This window comes from Mobula hypostoma, chromosome 4 (assembly GCF_963921235.1).
Source record: "Mobula hypostoma chromosome 4, sMobHyp1.1, whole genome shotgun sequence".
Lineage (NCBI taxonomy): Eukaryota > Metazoa > Chordata > Chondrichthyes > Myliobatiformes > Myliobatidae > Mobula > Mobula hypostoma.
Window position 1 is genome coordinate 171,221,507 of NC_086100.1, and position 20,292 is coordinate 171,241,798.

The 20,292-nt window shown below is 39.7% G+C and overlaps 1 protein-coding gene across 4 annotated transcripts in view; it reads left to right on the forward strand.

The window, feature by feature from the left end:
• letm1 (leucine zipper-EF-hand containing transmembrane protein 1) overlaps nucleotides 1-20,292 on the forward strand; it is an 85,628-nt gene that overhangs the window by 33,440 nt on the left and 31,896 nt on the right. For all 4 annotated transcript variants that reach the window (XM_063047002.1, XM_063047004.1, XM_063047001.1 and 1 more), the window contains exons 4-8: nucleotides 7,151-7,294; nucleotides 8,037-8,174; nucleotides 11,416-11,619; nucleotides 16,232-16,351; nucleotides 17,347-17,478. In XM_063047002.1, coding sequence (XP_062903072.1) covers nucleotides 7,151-7,294; nucleotides 8,037-8,174; nucleotides 11,416-11,619; nucleotides 16,232-16,351; nucleotides 17,347-17,478 — 738 coding nt within the window. The remainder of the gene's footprint in view (nucleotides 1-7,150; nucleotides 7,295-8,036; nucleotides 8,175-11,415; nucleotides 11,620-16,231; nucleotides 16,352-17,346; nucleotides 17,479-20,292) is intronic.

Sequence of the window (20,292 nt, forward strand, 5' to 3'; positions counted from 1 at the left end):
AAAAGACCCTATTGTATCCTCCTCCACCACTGTCGCCGGCAGCCCATTCCATGCACTCACCACCTCGCATTTAAAAAAAAAACTTGTCCCTGACATCTCCTCTGTACCTACTTTCAAGCACCTTAAAACTGTGCCCTCTCGTGTTAGCCATTTCAGCCCTGGGAAAAAGCCTCTGACTGTCCACACGATCAATGCCTCTCATTATCTTAAACACCTCTATCAGGTCACCTCTCATCCTCCACCGCTCCAAAGAGAAAGGCCGAGTTCACTCAAACTATTCTCATAAGGTATGCTCCCCAATCCAGGCGACATCCTTGGAAATCTACTCTACACCCTTGCTATAGTTTCCATATCCTTCCTGTAGTGAGGTGACCAGAACTGAGTGCAATACTCCAAGTGGGGTCTGACCAGGGTCCTATACAGCTGTAACATTACCTCTTGGCTCTGGAACTCAATCCCATGATTGAGGAAGGCCAATACACCGTATGCCTTCTTAACCACACAGTCAACCTGCGCAGCAGCTTTGAATGTCCTATGGACTTGGACCCTAAGATCCCTCTGATCCTCCACAGTGCCAAGAGTCTTACCATTAATGCTACATTCTGCCATCATATTTGACCTACCCAAATGAACCACCTCACACTTATCTGGGTTGAACTCCATCTGCCACATCTCAGCCCAGTTTTGCATCCTATTGATGTCTTGCTGTAACCTCTGACAGCCCTCCACACTATCCACAACACCCCAAACTTTTGTGTCATCAGCAAATTTACTAACCCATCCCTCCACTTCCTCATCCAGGTCATTTATAAAAATCACAAAGAGGAGGGATCCCAGAACAGATCCCTGAGGCATACCACCGGTCACCGACCTCCATGCAGAATATGACCCGTCTACAACCATTCTTTGCCTTCTGTGGGCAAGCCAATTCTGGATCCACAAAAGCAATGTCCCCTTGGATCCTATGCCTTCTTACTTTCTCAATAAGCATTGCATGGGGTACCTTATCAAATGCCTTGCTGAAATCCATATACACTACATCTACTGCTCTTCCCTCATCAATGTGTTTAGTCACATCCTCAAAAAATTCAATCAGGCTCGTAAGGCAGGACCTGCCCTTGACAAAGCCATGCTGACTATTCCTAATCATATTTACCTCTCCAAATGTTCATAAATCCTGCCTCTCAGGATCTTCTCCATCAACTTACCAACTACTGAAGTAGGACTCACTGCTCTATAATTTTCTGGGCTATCTCTACTTTTCAATGAGATTCCCCCCTCATTCTTTTGCTTCCCTTCCTTCTTAAAGAGTGGAGTGATGTTTGCAATTTTTCCAGTGCTCTGAAAATATTTCAGAGTCTAGTAACTCTTGAAAGATCACTAATAATGCCTCCACAATCGCTTCAGCTACCTCTTTCAGAACCCTGGGATGTAGTCCATCTGGTATAGGTGACTTATCTACCTTCATACCTTTAAGCTTCCCAAGCACCTTCTCCTTAGTAATAGCAATACACTCATTTCTGCCCTCTGACACACTTGAGTTTCTGGCATATTCCTGGTGCCTACAACAGTGAAGACTGTTGCAAAATACTTACTAAGTTTATCTTCTTTTATATTATTAGCTCACTTGCCTTCATGTTTCATCTTTTCTCTCCTTATTGCTTTTTTAGTGGCCTTCTGTTGGCTTTTAAAAGCTTCCCTAGTTTTTGCTACACTGTGTGCCCTCTCTTTTGCTTTTACAGTCTTTTTGACTTCATTTTCCTCATCTTCTCTTTACAATGCTGTTTCATTAGGATGAACCGATCCTGCCATTGCTGCTCTATCATCATCCCTGTTGTCCCCTTCTGGTCAACTTTGGCCAGATCCTCTCTCATGCCTCTGTAATTCCCTTTACTCCACAAAAGGGACTTTGACTAGAGCAGGGTTTCTCAACCAGGGAGAGGTTGCTAGGGGTTCAGCGAGACGTTGTGATTTTAAAAAATAATCATTGTTTTTTGAACTTTGCTCAACACATGATGCTAACCGCTCGCTTTGGTGGGCAGTGACTAAGCAGCACTGTTAGCAATATCATTAGAGGTCTTTCAGCCCAGTATGGCAGTGCGCAGTAGAACCGTGTTTATTTGGTTGAGTCCATTCTCAGTTTTAGATACGAGATAGGGGAAGCCGTTGATAATTGGTGAGTGCTGTACTGCACAGAGGGGAAGATGGTAGGCTGATAATTGGTGAGCACCGTATTGTACAAGGGGAGGATGGTAGGCGTGAAATACGTTTCCAAGCATTGACTGGACTCACCCAACTTTGGGTGTGACGTCAGCCTCTCCCTCCCGAATTACCTCCCCTAACTTCCCCTTACACACTGCTGACTGACTTCTGACTGGTGTAGTTAAAAAATTGGAAGGGAATTTTCATTCTAAAGGAGGAAATTTTATGTGCCGTGACTCAGCTGCTGGCCTGCTGCTTTGCTTTTGTTGTAAGCATTGCAGACAGTGGATTGTATAGAAGTGAATTATACTGTGAAGTTTTTGTATTTTTTGCAGTTTTCTCATTTAGTTGTATTATGCCATTCTTCTTATACAGTCTGTCTTTACAATGAAAGCGACTATCAATGGGTTTTATGTGGGTTGGTGATCCAAGTTGGGCCTAGTCTGTGGCAAATAACTTAAAGATGCAGCAATGGCTCCAGCAAAATTGATAAGACACTTAACTACAAATCACAGCCATATCACGTGTAAAAGTACTGATCATTCTAAATGGCTATTGGAATCTCAAAAGAAACAGAGTAAAGCTTTTGTTAATAAAGTCACAGTCAGTAAGAAAATAAGTAAAAATGAGCAGGAAGCAAGTTATTTTGTAGCAGAACTTATTGCCCAGAAACGGAAAAGTCATTCAGTTGTTTTGAACCTAATAAATGTAATGATGTAGCATTTGTAAGATTTGTAAATGATGGTGAATTTCAAGAAGACTTTTTCTGTTGCAAAGAGCTGCCCGAAACAAGCAGAGGCCAAGATGTATTAAAAGTTTTGGTCTTCATATCGGGAAATGAAAGGTCTGTCTTGGAGGAACTGTGTTGTCATCTGTACGATGGTGCTCCATCAATAGTTAGTTCCATGAGAGGTTTTGTTTCTCTTGTTTTTTTAAAAAAAAAATCCTGATGTTGTCATAACACACTGCTTCAACATTTCCAATAAATTTTCATGTTGTAAATAGTATTAATTAATATCAATTTACAACTTTTATTTAAATTAAATCTACCAAGCCTACCTTTGGAAAAATTAAATCCCATTTTGGCTTAAGCCAGGGCTTTAACAGAAGTTTATTATGTTTGCTTTATGAGTTTTTAAAATTTATGAAAGGGAAAGAATTTCAAGAAAGGTAAGCTAAGCTTAACTACCTGTTTTTTTCCCAGAAAGGTTGGCTAAAAATTCATTCTGTACTCAAAAGAGCATTGACAATTACTTTTGGATTTTTATATCTACAACTTGCTGATCATGCCAACAGACCATGAGCTGTAGATATAACAATTTTTACGCAGGGGTTCCCTGAGACCTGAAAATTATTTCAAGAGTTCTTCCAAGGCAAAAAGTTTGAGAAAGGCTGGATTAGAGAGTTAGGAGAACAAGAAACCATTTTAAATTTTAGTTCAAGCCTCAAAGGCTAATAATAGGACTCGTAGTTGGCCTAGCGACAAAGATTGGTGCAACTCGAGATTTGTATTTGGGGCAAAACTGGTAAGGAAAACAGATAAGCCTCCCTAAGTGACAGGAGAGATCCACCTACAATTGCAAGAAAATGTTTGTGAACCCTTTGCGATTACCTGGTTTTCTGCATTAATTACTCATAAATGTGGTCTTCATCTAAGTCACAATAATAGACAAACACAATTTGCCTAAACTAATTACACATAAAAAATTGTACTTTACATATCAACAGGAATTCTGCAGATGCTGGAAATTCAAGCAATATACATCAAAGTTGCTGGTGAACGACTGCACCTCTTCCTATAGATGCTGCTTGACCTGCTGCGTTCACCAGCAACTTTGATGTATGTTACTTTACATATCAGTTCAGGCTGGAAAAAGTATGTGAAACCTTGTATTTAATAACTGGTAGAACCTCCTTTAGCAACAATAACCTCCACCAAACATTTTCTGTAGCTACTGATCAGACTTGCATAATGTCCATTCCTCCATACAAAACTGCTTCAGTTCAATAATTCTGGGATACCTTGCATGAAAGCCTTTTTCAGGTTATGCCATAACATCTCGATTGGGTTAAAGTCTGGACTCTGACTTGCCCATTCCAAAACACAAATTTTCTTCTTTTTCTCTTTCAATATTTTTATTAAACAATCCTGTCGTTTTGTGTCTTGGTTCATTGTCTTGTTGCATCATCCAACTTCGACTAAGTTGCAGGTGATGGGCTGCTACTCTGACATTCTCCTGTAAAGTGTCTTGTTACAATTTTGAATTCATTGTTCCCTCAGTGATTGCAAGCTGTCCAGGCCCTGAGGTAGCAAAGCAGCCTCAAACCATGATGCTTCTTCCACCATGCATCACAGTTGGGATGAGGTCTTGGTGTTGGTGTGCAGTGCTCTTCTTCCTCCAAACAGCAATGTACATTTCTGCCAAGCTGTTCAACTTTGTCTCATGTGTCACAGAACATTGTCCCAGAAGCGTTGTGGAACATACAGGTGGTCTTTTGCAAACTTGAGACGTGTGGCAATGGTTTTTTTTTGGACAGCAGTGGTTTCCTCTGTGATGTCTTTCCATGAGCACCCCATTCATGTTCAGTGTTTTTCTTATAGTAGACACATGAAGAGATTTTAGCATGTTCTAGAGATTTCTGCAGTTCTTTTGCTATTCCTCTTGGGTTCTTTTTCATCTGCTTGTGCTCTTGGTATGATCTTTACAGGACACCTATTCCTAGGAAAAGTTGCAGTACTAAATTTCCTCCATTAGGAGATAATTTTTCTTACTGTGGACTTATGAACTGTCAAGTCTTTAGAAATGCTTTTGTAGCCTCTTCCGGCTTCATGCACCTCCACAATTCCTTTTCTAAGGTCCTCAGTTATTTTGATTGAGCCATAAATAGATCTTTCTTGAGAAGAGTAGGCTCTTTTTTCCAATCTCATCTCAGTGATTGGAACACCTGATTCCAAATGGCTTTTGTTGAACACATTACCCCAGAGGTTCACATACTTTTTGAACCTGGACTGTAATATTTAAACGGTGTACTCAGTATTGATGAGAAGTACAATTGTTTGTGTGGCAAAAGTACAAAAGTTTAGGTAGATTGTGTTTGTTATTGTGACTTAGATGAAGATCAGACCACATTTTATGAGTAATTAATGCAGAAAACCAAGTAATTTCAAAGGGTTCACAAACTTTTTTTGCAACTGTATATCTTTATGATAGTCTGAGACTTTCTGAAAGGAGGTTCCTTATTTCCAAATTTAATTATCAGTTAGATAGGCAGAGTATTTGATTAGTTTAATTTGGAGTAATGGAAAGAATTAACTGATTATTGATGTTTCATTATGTTTGTAGAACTTTCAGAACATGTGAATGGTGGCAAGATTAACATGAAGTCAAAAGTGCAGTGTGAATAGAGCCTCAAGTGAAATTAACATTGAACATGGAGAGAGTGTAAATGGAGTGTAAATGTAGGGAGTCTAATGGCAAAAGGCATTTAATGCAGTGGAATCATTCTGCATGGCAGGAAGGACAAGGCGAGGGAGTGTAAAATAAAAAGAAATTTAAATTTTAGTGTATACTCGAAGAGATGTGAGTTTTATGTAATAAAACTCATTAAATGCACTTGCTATTAGTTACAGAGGAAAAAAGATGGTCATGCAAAACCTTACATAAGTTGCTATTAAGCAGTGCAGTTGCTACTATGTGATATGATGCAGTAGCATACTTGGGGTGTATGCTTTCTGTTGAATGCAGGAACAGAAAAAAAACTGGGTTTGTTTTCCTTGAAACAAAAAAATTTGAAAGAAAAGATCAGCATGGTTTTGATCAATTCAATAAAATTTTCCATTGTGAGGAAAGTGTAATGACATTGATTTAATGATGATTTTTTTACACAGTTGGAATGCCTGGTTATGGTTCCTCAAAGCAAATGGAGTCAGAGTAAAATGGTACAGAAATGAGCTCTTCAGCCTACCATGTCCATGATGGTCTTTATTGTCCACTTGCACTAATCCCTTTTGCCACATTTAGACAATACCCTTTTGTGCCTTGCTTATCTAAATGTATTTCTATCCCATTAACTGAGTAATGGTATCTGATTCCACCATCATCTCTGGTAGTAAGTTCCAGAAACTTGCCCCACTTTTTAAACCTTTTTTTTTGTACATACTTCTGTGATTTGCTGGCATAGCTGTTCCTTTTAATTTCCACTGCCTATTGGGAGACCTATAATATAACCCCCTGCAAAGTAATCATCCTTCTCTTATTTCCAGGTTATACCCATGTGGCCGTGTGGGATGATCCTTCCAGATATCTCCCTGTGTAATTGAGTGATGCTCACACTAGTCAGTGATGGAATTCTGTCATTCTGCATCTCCCTCTGTCATGCATGAAACTTGTATATCCCGATCATCAAAGTTGCCATCCCTGCCTTTTATTTAACAGTGTTACCATGATTGCAATAATATCGCAATTCCATGTGCTGATTCACACTCTGAAGTCATCTAACTTGTCTTTGAGGCTCTTTTTAAAATAAATGCCGTTGGGCCTACTAGCTACCTCCTGCTCCCTGACCTGTTTCTCTACTCGCCCAGTAGACTTCCTCGATTTCAACTTTCCAAAGAACTGAATTAATACTTGGTACAGATGGAGATATAGGTCAATAGAGACAGATTATATCTAGCCCTGCCAAAGACATAATAAAAACATGATCGATATGGTAATTGTCATTCGGATATAATTTGCTTGGTTCATTGGATCTATTCCAGTTTTAAAAGGGTTTGCTGTGTTAGGCCTGTAATGTAGCTGCTATGCTCCAAATTGTCTTTGCTTGTCTTGGAACAATAAATTGAAGTTTTGATCATTTAAAACATTAAGTATAGTCCTGAATTGTTGCATAAAATGAAAATGAAGGAATTTCTTTTGTATTTGAATCTTTTTCTTTAAACTCTCAACAGTTTTTGCGGACGTGTGCTGACCTCTTTCGACTGGTGCCCTTCTTGGTTTTCTTAATTGTTCCATTCATGGAGTTTCTTCTTCCAGTTGTTCTTAAACTTTTTCCTAACATGCTTCCTTCAACCTTTGAGACAAAATCTAAGAAGGTGAGTATGTACTTGCATTGTGTTGTAAAACTTTTGTGGGTTCAAATGTTGAAGTCCTAGTTTTGTGTAATATTTCAACCTGTTCAAGTAGGACTATTTTAAGTGCAGAATTATTAAGAAAATCCAAGTGTACTGTTTAGATGTTCAATGGCTATTGTTGTAATTTTATAAATTAAATTAAATATAATTATACAATTATAAATTGTAATTATGGAATTTTTTGAACGTGTTCTGTACTGTATGTTCAAAAATTTCACCCAAAGTATTAAAAACGTTTTTAAAAATGTTGCCCTTGTCCCTATTGCAAGCTGTAATTCTCAGCTATTAACTGTCCCAAATTAGACTTTTTCAGACCTGGTGTTAGATTTGGTATTTTATTGTGATTGAGATAATATTTCCATCTCAATCCTAAATATTTCTTCTCTTTCACAGACTAGATGTTGCAGCACTATATGACGCTTAAATGTAACTGAATCAACCTATCTAATTGAAAAGTTATGGTGAGCAACAGCAAGAAGTTGCTCAAGGTTTCAAGCATATGCTGAATCTATTGACTTCATGAAGTTATCTTTTCTCAATTATTTCAATATTCAGAATAAATTCCTAGATAATTTATATGAATTAGTTTAACCATGGAAGATAGCCATTATATTTGTATTGGCCACCTTTTAAAGATAGCAAAAGCATTTTCTTGTTGAAACTTCTAAATGTGTTTAAAAGTTATAACTTTCCTTTTGTACAGGAAGATAGGTTGAAAAAAGAACTGAGAGTTAAACTTGAGATGGCAAAATTTCTTCAGGATACAATTGAAGAGATTGCCCTGAGAAATAAAGCAGCTAAAGGAGATGTCACAAAGGACTTTTCTACATTCTTTCAGAAGGTAACTTTTACATTTTAGTAATTGAACTTAATGGTTGTCATAGCCTATTTACAAAAGAATGTGCTATTCATTTTCAAAATCAAATTGATTAGTTCTGAGACAGTGGAACTGGAACTGGCCTCAATCCCTGAAGCAATTTGCCTCCTTTTGATTGGTTACCTATAAATACACATTTGCACACTTCAATAGAATCTAGCTTAGTTGTGGTGCTACCTTGTATTTTGTCAATAGTTGCTGCTTGAAGAGTGTCAGTTGAGATTTTTATTTTTTGATGTCTATGGAGTTTGCTATATTCCAGCCTTAATCGCTGTCCCTGAGAGAAGGGCTGTAAGAAGGAAGTGTTGTGGTTGTATTATTTCTATCCTGTTGGATTCTTGTTTAATTGCTTTACTGTGCACTTAGTAACTGCCCATTACGCCACTGACATTTAGGGCAACAATGTAGATCCTTCATCTCTGGTGGTGGTCAGGGCTTTCTTCATCGTGCCGGTAGCTTCCACTTGGTTTTCACTACTGTCAGTCATACAAATCTCAGGGGTACCGTCGCACACAGGTGTAGAAGGATTCTTCTTTGCTGTATCTGTAACAGTTTTGTTTGACCAGTCAGGGTTGTTTGCCCTTAGCTGAAACCCCGAACCTGGAGGACTGGTGGACCACTGTTCGTCTGGCCTTTACCCTTTGTCCTGTTTGGCATAGGTGACCCTACTAAGAGCCACAGCATAGCTTTCTGGGTCATTGAGGCATGCAAGCCTCCAAACCAAAGAGGTTGGGAGTACTCTTGGAAGTTTTACTCTGTTGCTATGGATAAATTAAGTTATGGATAAATTATTCCATGGCTTGCTTTATGTGTGACAGTTCCTTTTAAAGATTTTGTTTTAAGCCGTGAAATTTTTTCAGATTCATAAAGTCATGATAGGAAATAAGTGGGGAGGGTGGGTGTTTTTATCCTTGCTGGGTCTCTATAGAGCAAATAATATCCCTAATCTACCGTGATGAGAGTAATTTGTAGATCACTGGAATTGGTTTATTATTGTCATTTGTATCCAAATACAGTGAAAAGCTTGTCTTGCGTACCTTTCATACAGATCAAATCATTACACAATGTATTGGGATAGTACAAGGTAAAACAAGAACCGAATGCAGGAAAAGGTACAACATCTAAGAGAGAGTGCAATGCACAATAGGGTGTACAAACATAATGAGGTAGATTGTAAGGTTAAGCGTTCATCTTATCATGCTCGAGAGCCATTCAATAATCTTATAGTGGGATAGAAACTGTCCTTGAGAGTGATAGTATGTGCTTTCAGGCTTTTATAATCAACTTTGGCCAGCTCTTCTCTCATGCCACTATTGATCCCTTTATTCCACTCTAATAATGCATCTGATTTTAGCATCTCCCTTTCAAGCAGCATGGTGAATCACTGTTTCCTAACAGTTTTTTTAACTTTAAGCTTTGAGTTAAGGTAACCGGGTCCAGAAGTTTGATCTTAATTGGTTGCAAGAATACTCATTTTGATCAATTTTATTATGGTCTTTGCTACTTTGAGTGCACGTACAAGCAGTTGCATTCTGAGAAAACCATATTATAATTCCCCATAAGGTGAACCCCTTGACAAAATCAAAATGTATATTTCTTTCACGTTTTGTGGTCAATTTATTTTTTATTCACATAAATTCTGTAAGAGTGAACTTTCATTCTGTATCTCAATATTTTGGTAGAGATTGAACTGCATGAATGCAAATTTCCATTATCTGAAATGCCATAACGTGGGGGTACATTGTATTGTGTTGCAGCTTTAAAAAGTTTGAAGTTCAAAGTAAATTTATTATCAAAGCACATTTATGTCACCGTATGCCACCCTGAAATTTGTTTTTCTTGTGAGCGTACTTAGTCCAAGAACATAATAAAATCAATGAAAGACTGCACCCATCATGATGGACAACAACCACTGTGCAAAAAAAACAAGCTGTACAAACGCAAAAATAATAATATTAATAATAGTTCTGAATAAATAAGCAATAAATATCGAGAACATGAGATGAAGAGTTCTTAAAAGTGAGTCCATAGGCTGTGGAAACAATTCCGTGATGTGGCGAGTGAAGTCATCCCCTCTGGTTCAAGTGCCTGATGGTTCACGGGTATTAACTGTTCCTGAACCTGGTGATGTGGGTCCTGAAGCTCCTGTACCACTTTCCTGACGGTAGCAGCAAGAAGAGAGCAAGGCCTGGGTGGTGGGGTCCTTGATGATGGATGCTGCTTTCCTGGGATAGGGCTCTGTGTAGGTGTGCAGATTTGTGTCCAGTTTTTAGATATGCTGCTGCTCTGAATGTCCATTTCTGCACTTGTCATTGAATAAGATTTTGCCCTTGTGGCTTGATAGCAATGTAAAGATTTGCCGGGCCATAAGGTTACAGATTGTGTTCGTGTACTTTGCTGGTGCTTTGTACGTGAGTAGAGTACCTCGCAGATGGCCAAGTCGATTCTGAATGAACATGATGCCACAAAACCTAATGGAGCCTGTCCTTGCTGTGAAGCTGTGACTGCCTAATGTTTAGCATACTTCTGATAAAAGGTTTTGGACCTGGAGCATACACAGATATTGCCTGAGCAGCTGAGTTTTTTTTGCAGCATTTTGTTTCAGCCATACTTTTTTTACTGTACAAAGCTGAACATCACATGTATTTTGTCAGTGTTCTAACATCTGCAAATATTTATGCTGAAGGATCCCAGGTTCTCAAGTCGTAAATAGCAGGCAAATTTACTTTGAACTTTGAAGTTCCCTCATTCTCACTCATACTCTACAACTATGCATGTAAAGCTGCATTGCTTCTCCCCTTCTGCCAAAGGCATCAGATTGCACTTCTGCACTAAGTTCTGTCTGCCTATTCTTGCATTTTGTTATCCTTTGATAATCAATTGGTATTTGCCTCACTTTATCACAACTAAGTTTGGTGGTGCTAGCAAATTTTGAAATATTATTTTGTTTCTCAGTATCCAAGTTATTTTGTGTATATGCGAGACATTTTAGCATTTATCCTTAGTGAATATCATTGTCTATAATATGCTCCTGCATATTTTTGTATTTTACATTTGTAGAAAATATGGATGCTGATATAGCAAAATACTGGAATTCACATTGTATTGGGAAAATAAATGATGAAAGTTATGAGGAATTCTTTCAATCCTTTTATGAATAGTAACAATTTACTATTTCTTATGTTCTGTATTGTTTCCTTTTTAGATTCGAGATTCTGGGGAAAGGCCCAGTAATGAGGAGATCATGCGTTTTTCTAAGCTATTTGAGGACGAGCTTACACTTGACAACTTAACACGACCTCAGCTGGTTGCACTTTGTAAATTGTTAGAGTTGCAGTCAATGGGAACTAATAACTTCTTACGATTTCAACTTATTATGAAATTGCGTGCCATTCGTGCAGATGACCAGGTAATTTATTTATGGAATGAACTTGAAAAAGCCATTTGGAAAAGAGTAGAATTTTAACAATGGTGGTCCATTATGGTTGGAAAGAGTGTACACTCTTCAGCTTGATGTCTGTGTCAGCTACGATGCCTAATTAATGTAATCTCATCTGCTTATATCTCTCTATTCCCTGTTTGTCCAAATGCTATTGCTTCTGCTTTTATCTCCTCTCCTGGCAGCATTTTCTAAGCACTGCCACTGAGCAAAAACAAACAAAAACTTTGTAAATCTCCTTTAAATTTTGCCCCTTTCACCTTAAAGTTTGACATTTCCATCCTGGAGACTCTTAACAGTCTACCTGTCTATGCCTTTTATATATTATCAGATTGCCTTTCAGACAGGAAAAACAATCCAAGTTTGTCCAACCTTTTCTTTAAAACTAATAACCTTTAATCCAAGGCACATCCTGGTGCACCTCTTCTGCACTGAAAAAAGACCTAGTGCTTTCCTGGTGTATATGATGAATAAACTCTCCTTGGGCTTCCAGCCGGATACAATTATCAATTTTAACCGATATTTTGATGACAAATTCTGCCGTCTTCTTCGGGGATGATGGCTGGGCGTGTTTGGTTTGGTGGCATTTACACCCTTGCCGTCCATCCGTCCTGATTTGTTAGTCCTCGTCCAATCAGGTTTCTGCTGTTGCACCTTTATCATCCCTGATGAGGAGAACAGAATTTGTTATTGAAACATCAGTTAAAATTGATAGTTATACCTGCTTGGAATCCTGAGAAAAGTTTATTCCTCTTCTGCGCTCACTCAAACCTCTACATTTTTCCTGTAATGCAGTGGCCAGAACTACACATGATAATCCAAATGTGGCTTAGCCATGGTATACAGCTGCAATGTGACTTGCCAACTTTTATATTGAGCGCCCAACCAATGAAGCAAGCATACTTTACAGTTTTTTAACCATCCTATCTACTTTAGTTGCCGCTTTTCAGGGAGTATGGATTTGTACCTGAAGAACTCTGCCATTTTCTCTGTATTTTCTTCTTACATTTGACCTCCCAAAGTGCAACGCTTTTCGGTTGCCTGGATTAAATTCCATCTGCCATTTCTTCATACATATTTCCAGTTGATCCATATCTTTGACAACCTTCATCATTCTCCACATCTCTGCCAATTTTTATGACACCTATGAACTTGCTAGTCCGCCAATTTAAATCTTGTCCAAATCAATAGTGGCCCAAGCACTGATCCCTATCAAACAGCACAGGTTATAGATCAGCAGATAGAGAAACAATTCCCCCGACCACTGTTCTCTGTTGTTTCTGACCAAACTAATTTTCAGTCCGGTTGACCAATTGTGGATCCGATGTGCTTTACTCTTCTGGATCAGCCTACCACGAGGGATATTGTCAAATGCTTAATGAAGTATATGTAGGTAGCATCCACTGCTCTACCCTCATCAATCATCTTTACCAGCTCTTCAAAAAAAAAGGTAATCAAGTTCATAAGATATGATCTCCCTGCACAGTCATGCTGACTAACTCCAGTAAGCCTCTGCTTTTTCAAATGTGAGTAAATCTTATCTTCAGTCAATTCCTCTCTTAGCTATTAGAGCCAGTAGTCTTTTTGGATTGGTCTATTAGCTTTCAATAATTTACTGGTCTATAATTTGCTGGATTTCCCTCTCAAATAAAGGAAGAACATTGGGCTATTTTCCATTCATCTCAGCCTTTTACTGTGGTTAATGAGGATACAAAGATTTTCTGAGAAGGCCCCAGCAATCTCCTTCCTTGCTCCCCTCAGTATCAAAACAATAGATCCCATCAGGCCCTGAGAACTTATACACTTTTATGTTATTCAAGAGACCCAACACGACCACCACCACCTTTATAACAACCCTTAAATATTATCATACTCCTCTCTGGTAGCCCTACACGTTCTTTAGCAACACTCTTGTTTTTAATGTATGTATAAAATGGCTTGGTGTTTTCCTTAATTCTACTCACCAAGGACATTTGATAAACATTTTGATGACCTGCTTATTTCTTTCTGTTTATTCAAGAGTCCAACCAAAATTTAGCTTCCTAAGCATTCCGTATGCTTTTTTTTGCCATAATTTATACCTTCTCGCAGGATCCAAGGTTCTGCTAATTGTTCTTGGTAAAGCTTTTGGATAATTACAGACTGAGCAATGTTATAGTTCAAAGTGGTGGTGTGAGTGATTATGAAGATTTCAACTTTGAAGAAAAAAGACTATCTAATGAATCGACTGAGAACTTAGTACTTCAATTTGTATTGTTTGTGAGAACTAGCAGACTAAGTTTTGCATCTAGCAAATCGTCCTACAATGTACAATTTAATGTAAGATGTTACAATTTAATTGATGTGCTTTTTGGATCCAGTGATTTGATGTCTGTACAGTGTGTTGTAAAAGTATTCAGCATCCAACCGTTTGTTCACATGAATGAGTATTACAACCAGGGATGTGATCAATTTAACTGAGAAATTTTATTTATGAATCATGGAAAAACCCCACAGTGGAGCCCAAAAAACGGAAAATAGTAAAACGTGAAAAATTAAAAAATCAGAAGCTGAAGTGTCAGCCGTTCAAAAGTATTCATCCACTTTACACAGTACATAGTTGAACCATCTCTCACAGCTATTACAGCCAGTAGCTCTTTTGGATAAATCTTTATTAGCTTTTCAGTGTGATGAAGCAACATTTGCCCATTCTTCCTTACAAAATTGCTCAGGGTGTGCCAGGTTAGCTGGGGAGCAGCAATAGACAAGCAATCTTGAGGTCTTGTCAGAGATGTTTAATCGGGATATGCTCAGGATTCTGACTGGACCACTCAAGTACGTCAATTTTCTTCATTTGAAACCACTCCATGGTTGCTCTGGCAGTGTACTTTGGGTTGTTGTCCAACTGAAAGACAATTTTCCTCCCCAGTTTAAGCTTTCTGGCAGAAGCTAGCAGGTTTTTATCCAGGATCTCTTTGTATTTAGCAGCATTCACCTTCCCATCAATTCTGACAAGATTTCCTCCCTGCTGCTGAAAAGCATCCCCATAGCATAATGCTAGCTCCACCATACGTTACAATAGGGATGGTGTTACCTGGTTGGTGCTCAGTATTAGATTTCCACCTCACGTACCACTTAGTGCTGAGGCCAAAACGTTCCACTTTTGTCTCATCCGACTACAAGACCTTCTTCTACATTCCTAGTGGGGTGGCGGGAGGATGGAGTGAGAGCAGATGTGGGGGATAGGGTTCCCCTGGTCTTCACCTACCACCCCACCAGCCTCCGGGTCCAACATATTATTCTCCGTACATCTGCTCTCACTCCATCCTCCCGCCAGCACACTAGGAATAGGGTTCCCCTGGTCCTCACCTACCACCCCACCAGCCTCCGGGTCCAACATATTATTCTCTGTAACTTCCGCCACCTCCAACGGGATCCCACCACTAAGCACATCTTTCCCTCCCCCCCCCCCCGCATTCCGCAGGGATCGCTCCCTACGCAACTCCCTTGTCCATTCGTCCCCCCCATCCCTCCCCACTGATCTCCCTCCTGGCACTTATCCGTGTAAGCGGAACAAGTGCTACACATGCCCTTACACTTCCTTCCTTACCACCATTCAGGGCCCCAAACAGTCCTTCCAGGTGAGGCAACACTTCACCTGTGAGTCGACTGGGGTGATATACTGTGTCAGGTGCTCCCGATGTGGCCTTTTATATATTGGCGAGACCCGACACAGACTGGGAGACCGCTTTGCTGAACATCTACACTCTGTCCGCCAGAGAAAGCAGGATCTCCCAGTGGCCACACATTTTAATTCCACATCCCATTCCCATTCTGACATGTCTATCCACGGCCTCCTCTACTGTAAAGATGAAGCCACACTCAGGTTGGAGGAACAACACCTTATATTCCGTCTGGGTAGCCTCCAACCTGATGGCATGAACATCGACTTCTCTAACTTCCGCTAAGGCCCCACCTCCCCCTCGTACCCCATGTTACTTATTTTTATGCACACATTCTTTCTCTCACTCTCCTTTTTCTCCCTCTGTCCCTCTGAATATACCTCTTGCCCATCCTCTGGGTCCCCCCCCCCTTGTCTTTCTTCCCGGACCTCCTGTCCCATGATCCTCTCGTATCCCCTTTTGCCTATCACCTGTCCAGCTCTTGGCTCCAACCCTCCCCCTCCTGTCTTCTCCTATCATTTTGCATCTCCCCCTCCCCCTCCAACTTTCAAATCCCTTACTCACTCTTCCTTCAGTTAGTCCTGACGAAGGGTCTCGGCCTGAAACGTCGACTGTACCTCTTCCTACAGATGCTGCCTGGCCTGCTGCGTTCACCAGCAACTTTGATGTGTGTTGCTTGAATTTCCAGCATCTACAGAATTCCTGTTGTTTACACAAGAAAATGAATGTTTTGTCTATTGTTGGTTGTCCAAATGAAAGGAAGGGTGTGTTCTGAATTTTAAGTGATACACACATTAAATCTGATCCCATTGGTATCTCAGTCCATTCTGTCCCTGCATGGATTAATGCAGATCAGTTGGACTTGCATTGATTGTTTCTGGGTTTGTTATAATGGTGTGCTCTTTTTTTTCCTCTGGCAGTTGATTGCAGAAGAAGGCGTAAATACACTGAATGTAAATGAACTGCAGGCAGCTTGTAGGACTCGGGGAATGAGGGCACTTGGAGTAACTGAAGAAAGATTACGAAACCAACTCAAACAAGTGAGTGAGCAAATGAAAATTAAAGCTGTTTTTAAAGAAAGTTTCAGTAATTATGATTTAGGACTCATGAGGATATAGAAAACTAAATGTGAAATGTATCTGATTCACGACCTTATTCCATTCTTTAGTCCACAAAGTTAAAGTTTTGTATTTTGTGTTTGTGTGTAGCTCAGAATTACTTCCAGAATGTTATTCATTGATACAGATGTTATTCAAGCTGTGGCCTTCAGCATCCATGGCCTAGTTTTGCTTTTTACATTAATTCATTTGCAATCACCTTTTCTATATTTATATTGGCATATCTTCCTATAGCAAATGATTATCTACAAACTACTGATTACTGAAATCTGAAATAAAAATGGAAAATGCTAGAAATACGCAACAGTTCAGTTGAAGTGTCCCAGACCTGAGATGTTAAGTTTCCCATTACACAGATGTTGTTTCTTTATTTATTTCTCTGCCTCTATAGAAGATCCCAATTAAAATTTGTTTAGTACTCGTAACCCAAGCTCCTTAAATTTTCTTAGTTTAAGTATCACATTGAAAGGTCTTCCAAAAGTCACAGCAAGGTGGAATTCCAGAGTGTTTCCTATTCAGCAGTAAAGTAATCTCTGTCTAAACCACAATAAGATTGATGGTAATTTTCTAAATGACTAGTAGATCAGAAGTAACTTTAAAGCATGCAAAGTAAATTTATGAAAGGAATCCCTTTGGTTTACCAGTTACATATGTGTTGTTATTATTAACTTTATAAAATGCTATCCTGCCTTTAAATACGGAATAATTTTGAGCGTACACAAGTATGCCAAACAAAATTGTTTATAATGTGCTAATTCTTCTGGATTCAGTGTTGCAGTTGGGGAACTAATAAATCCTACAGTTTGCTGATTTTAATTACCATCAACATATCCAAAGACCAGTTGAGATGTAGACCAAATTACACAAGTACCAAATAAGTTTCGTGTTCATCATTAATTTTGTTTTCTTCTTAATAGTGGTTGGATCTTCACTTAAACCAGCAAATTCCAACTTCACTGTTACTCTTGTCTAGAGCCATGTTTCTTCCAGATACCCTTTCACCAGCTGACCAGCTTACAACAACTTTACAAACATTGCCAGACAGTGTGGTAAGTAATTTGCTAAATATACAACATGTTGGGATGTGTTTAAAGTTGCAGTTCAAATATTCTTTGGTCTTTTGATTACTGCTGATTTTACTGCTAAAATAAATAACATGATGAATATCATATTCTCTGTATCTGCCCATTTCACCAGTAGCCTCGAGAATGTTACAGTCCTCTCTATTTAGCAAATTCATGTTTAATGTTATTAACTTATTTTAAAACTTTGTCCAGCTCCAGGTTGTTATAACGAATTAAAATATGTTGTGGTCTGTAAAACAACCCCTGTAAACATGACGTCCTTTCTATCTGGAAAACATCCACTCGCAACCACATTATCTCTCTGTCCCTCTATGAATTTATTATGTACTTCAAAGTCAGTACACACAATGTGTTCTCTATGTGACATTAAAATGTTATAACTTGGTGAATGTTATAAATCGACTGTTGATACACACAAAAATAAACTAGTTTGTAATTAGTTAGAACTAGTTTGGTTGCATTTTAGCTTGTAATCATGCAATGGGTATACCAGGAACTAAAATGTTGGTGGAATCTACCAAAAATCTAGACTGTTAACACTTCAGGATTAGATGTGTTATCACTGACATAGAATGGGAAATTTGATGTTTACAGCAGCAATACAGTTCCAAGAGAATAATAAATAGTGAAAAGAAAAGAATAAGGTCGTGTTCATGACTTGATAGATTATTTGGAAATCGGATGACTGAGGGGAAGAAGCTGTTTCTGAATCATTGAGTGTGGGTCATCAAGCTCATCTAACTATCATTGATGGTAGAAATGAGAAAAGGGCATGTCCTTAAATGATGGGTGGCACTTTCTTGAAGCACTGCCCCTTGAAGATAGCCTTGATGGTGTAGAAGGTTCTGCCCATGATGGAGCTGGCTATGTCTATGACTGTCTGCACTCTCTTGTGAGCCTGTGGATTGGAGAAAGTAAGATACAAGAGGTCCAAGTATGATATCCGGATAGCCATTTCACATACAAAATCAAATTCTGGACCAAACTTTAATCACTGAAGGATGACATAGAACATAGAACAGCACAGCACAGTACAGGCCCTTTGGCCCACAATGTTGTGCCAACCCTTAAGCCCTGCTTTCCATATAAGCCCCCACCTTAAATTCCTCCATATACCTGTCTAGTAGTCTCTTAAATTTCACTAGTGTATCTGCCTCCACCACTGACTCAGGCAGTGCATTCCACGCACCAACCACTCTCTGAGTAAAAAACCTTCCTCTAATATCCCCTTGAACTTCCCACCCCTTACCTTAAAGCCATGTCCTCTTGTATTGAGCAGTGGTGCCCTGGGAAAGAGGCACTGGCTGTCCACTCTATCTATTCCTCTTATTATCTTGTATACCTCTATCATGTCTCCTCTCATCCTCCTCCTCTCCAAAGAGTAAAGCCCTAGCTCCCTTAATCTCTGATCATAATCCATACTCTCTAAACCAGGCAGCATCCTGGTAAATCTCCTCTGTACCCTTTCCAATGCTTCCACATCCTTCCTGTAGTGAGGCTACCAGACTGGACACAGTACTCCAGGTGTGGCCTAACTAGAGTTTTATAGAGCTGCATCATTACATCGCAACTCTTAAACTCTATCCCTCGACTTATGAAAGCTAACGCCCCATAAGCTTTCTTAACTACCCTATCTACCTGTGAGGCAACTTTCAGGGACCTGTGGACATGTACCCCCGGATCCATCTGCTCCTCCACACTACCAAGTATCCTGCCATTTACTTTGTACTCTGCCTTGGAGTTTGTCCTTCCAAAGTGTACCACCTCACACTTCTCCGGGTTGAACTCCATCTGCCACTTCTCAGCCCACTTCTGCATCCTATCAATGTCTCTCTGCAATCTTCGACAATCCTCTACACTATCTACAACACCACCAACCTTTGTGTTGTCTGCAAACTTGTCAACCCACCCTTCTAACCCCACATCCAGGTCGTTAATAAAAATCACGAAAAGTAGAGGTCCTGGAACAGATCCTTGTGGGACACCACCAGTCACAACCCTCCAATCTGAATGTACTCCCTCCACCACGAACCTCTGCTTTCTGCAGGCAAGCCAATTCTGAATCCACCTGGCCAAACTTCCCTGGATCCTATGCCTTCTGACTTTCTGAACAAGCCCACCCTGTGGAACCTCGTCAAATGCCTTACTAAAATCCATATAGATCACATCCACTGCACTACCCTCATCTATATGCCTGGTCACCTTCTCAAAGAACTCTATCAGGCTTGTTGGACACGATCTGCCCTTCACAAAGCCATGCTGACTGTCCCTGACCAGACCATGATTCTCTAAATGCCCATAGATCCTATCTCTAAGAATCTTTTCCAACAGCTTTCCCACCACAGACATAAAGCTCACTGGTCTATAATTACCCAGACTATCCCTACTACCTTTTTTGAACAAGGGGACAACATTCACCTCCCTCCAATCCTCTGGTACCATTCCCGTGGGCAACGAGGACATAAAGATCTTAGCCAGAGGCTTAGCAATCTCTTCCCTCGCCTCGTGGAGCAGCCTGGGGAATATTCCGTCAGGCCCCAGGGACTTATCCGTCCTAATGTATTTTAACAACTCCCCAACACCTCCTCTCCCTTAATATCTACGTGCTCCAGAACATCAACCTCACTCATATTGTCCTCACTGTCACCCAGTTCCCTCTCATTGGTGAATACCGAAGAGAAGTATTCATTGAGGACCTCGGTCACTTCCACAGCCTCCAGGCACATCTTCCCACCTTTATCTCTAACTAGTCCTACCTTTACTCCTGTCATCCATTTG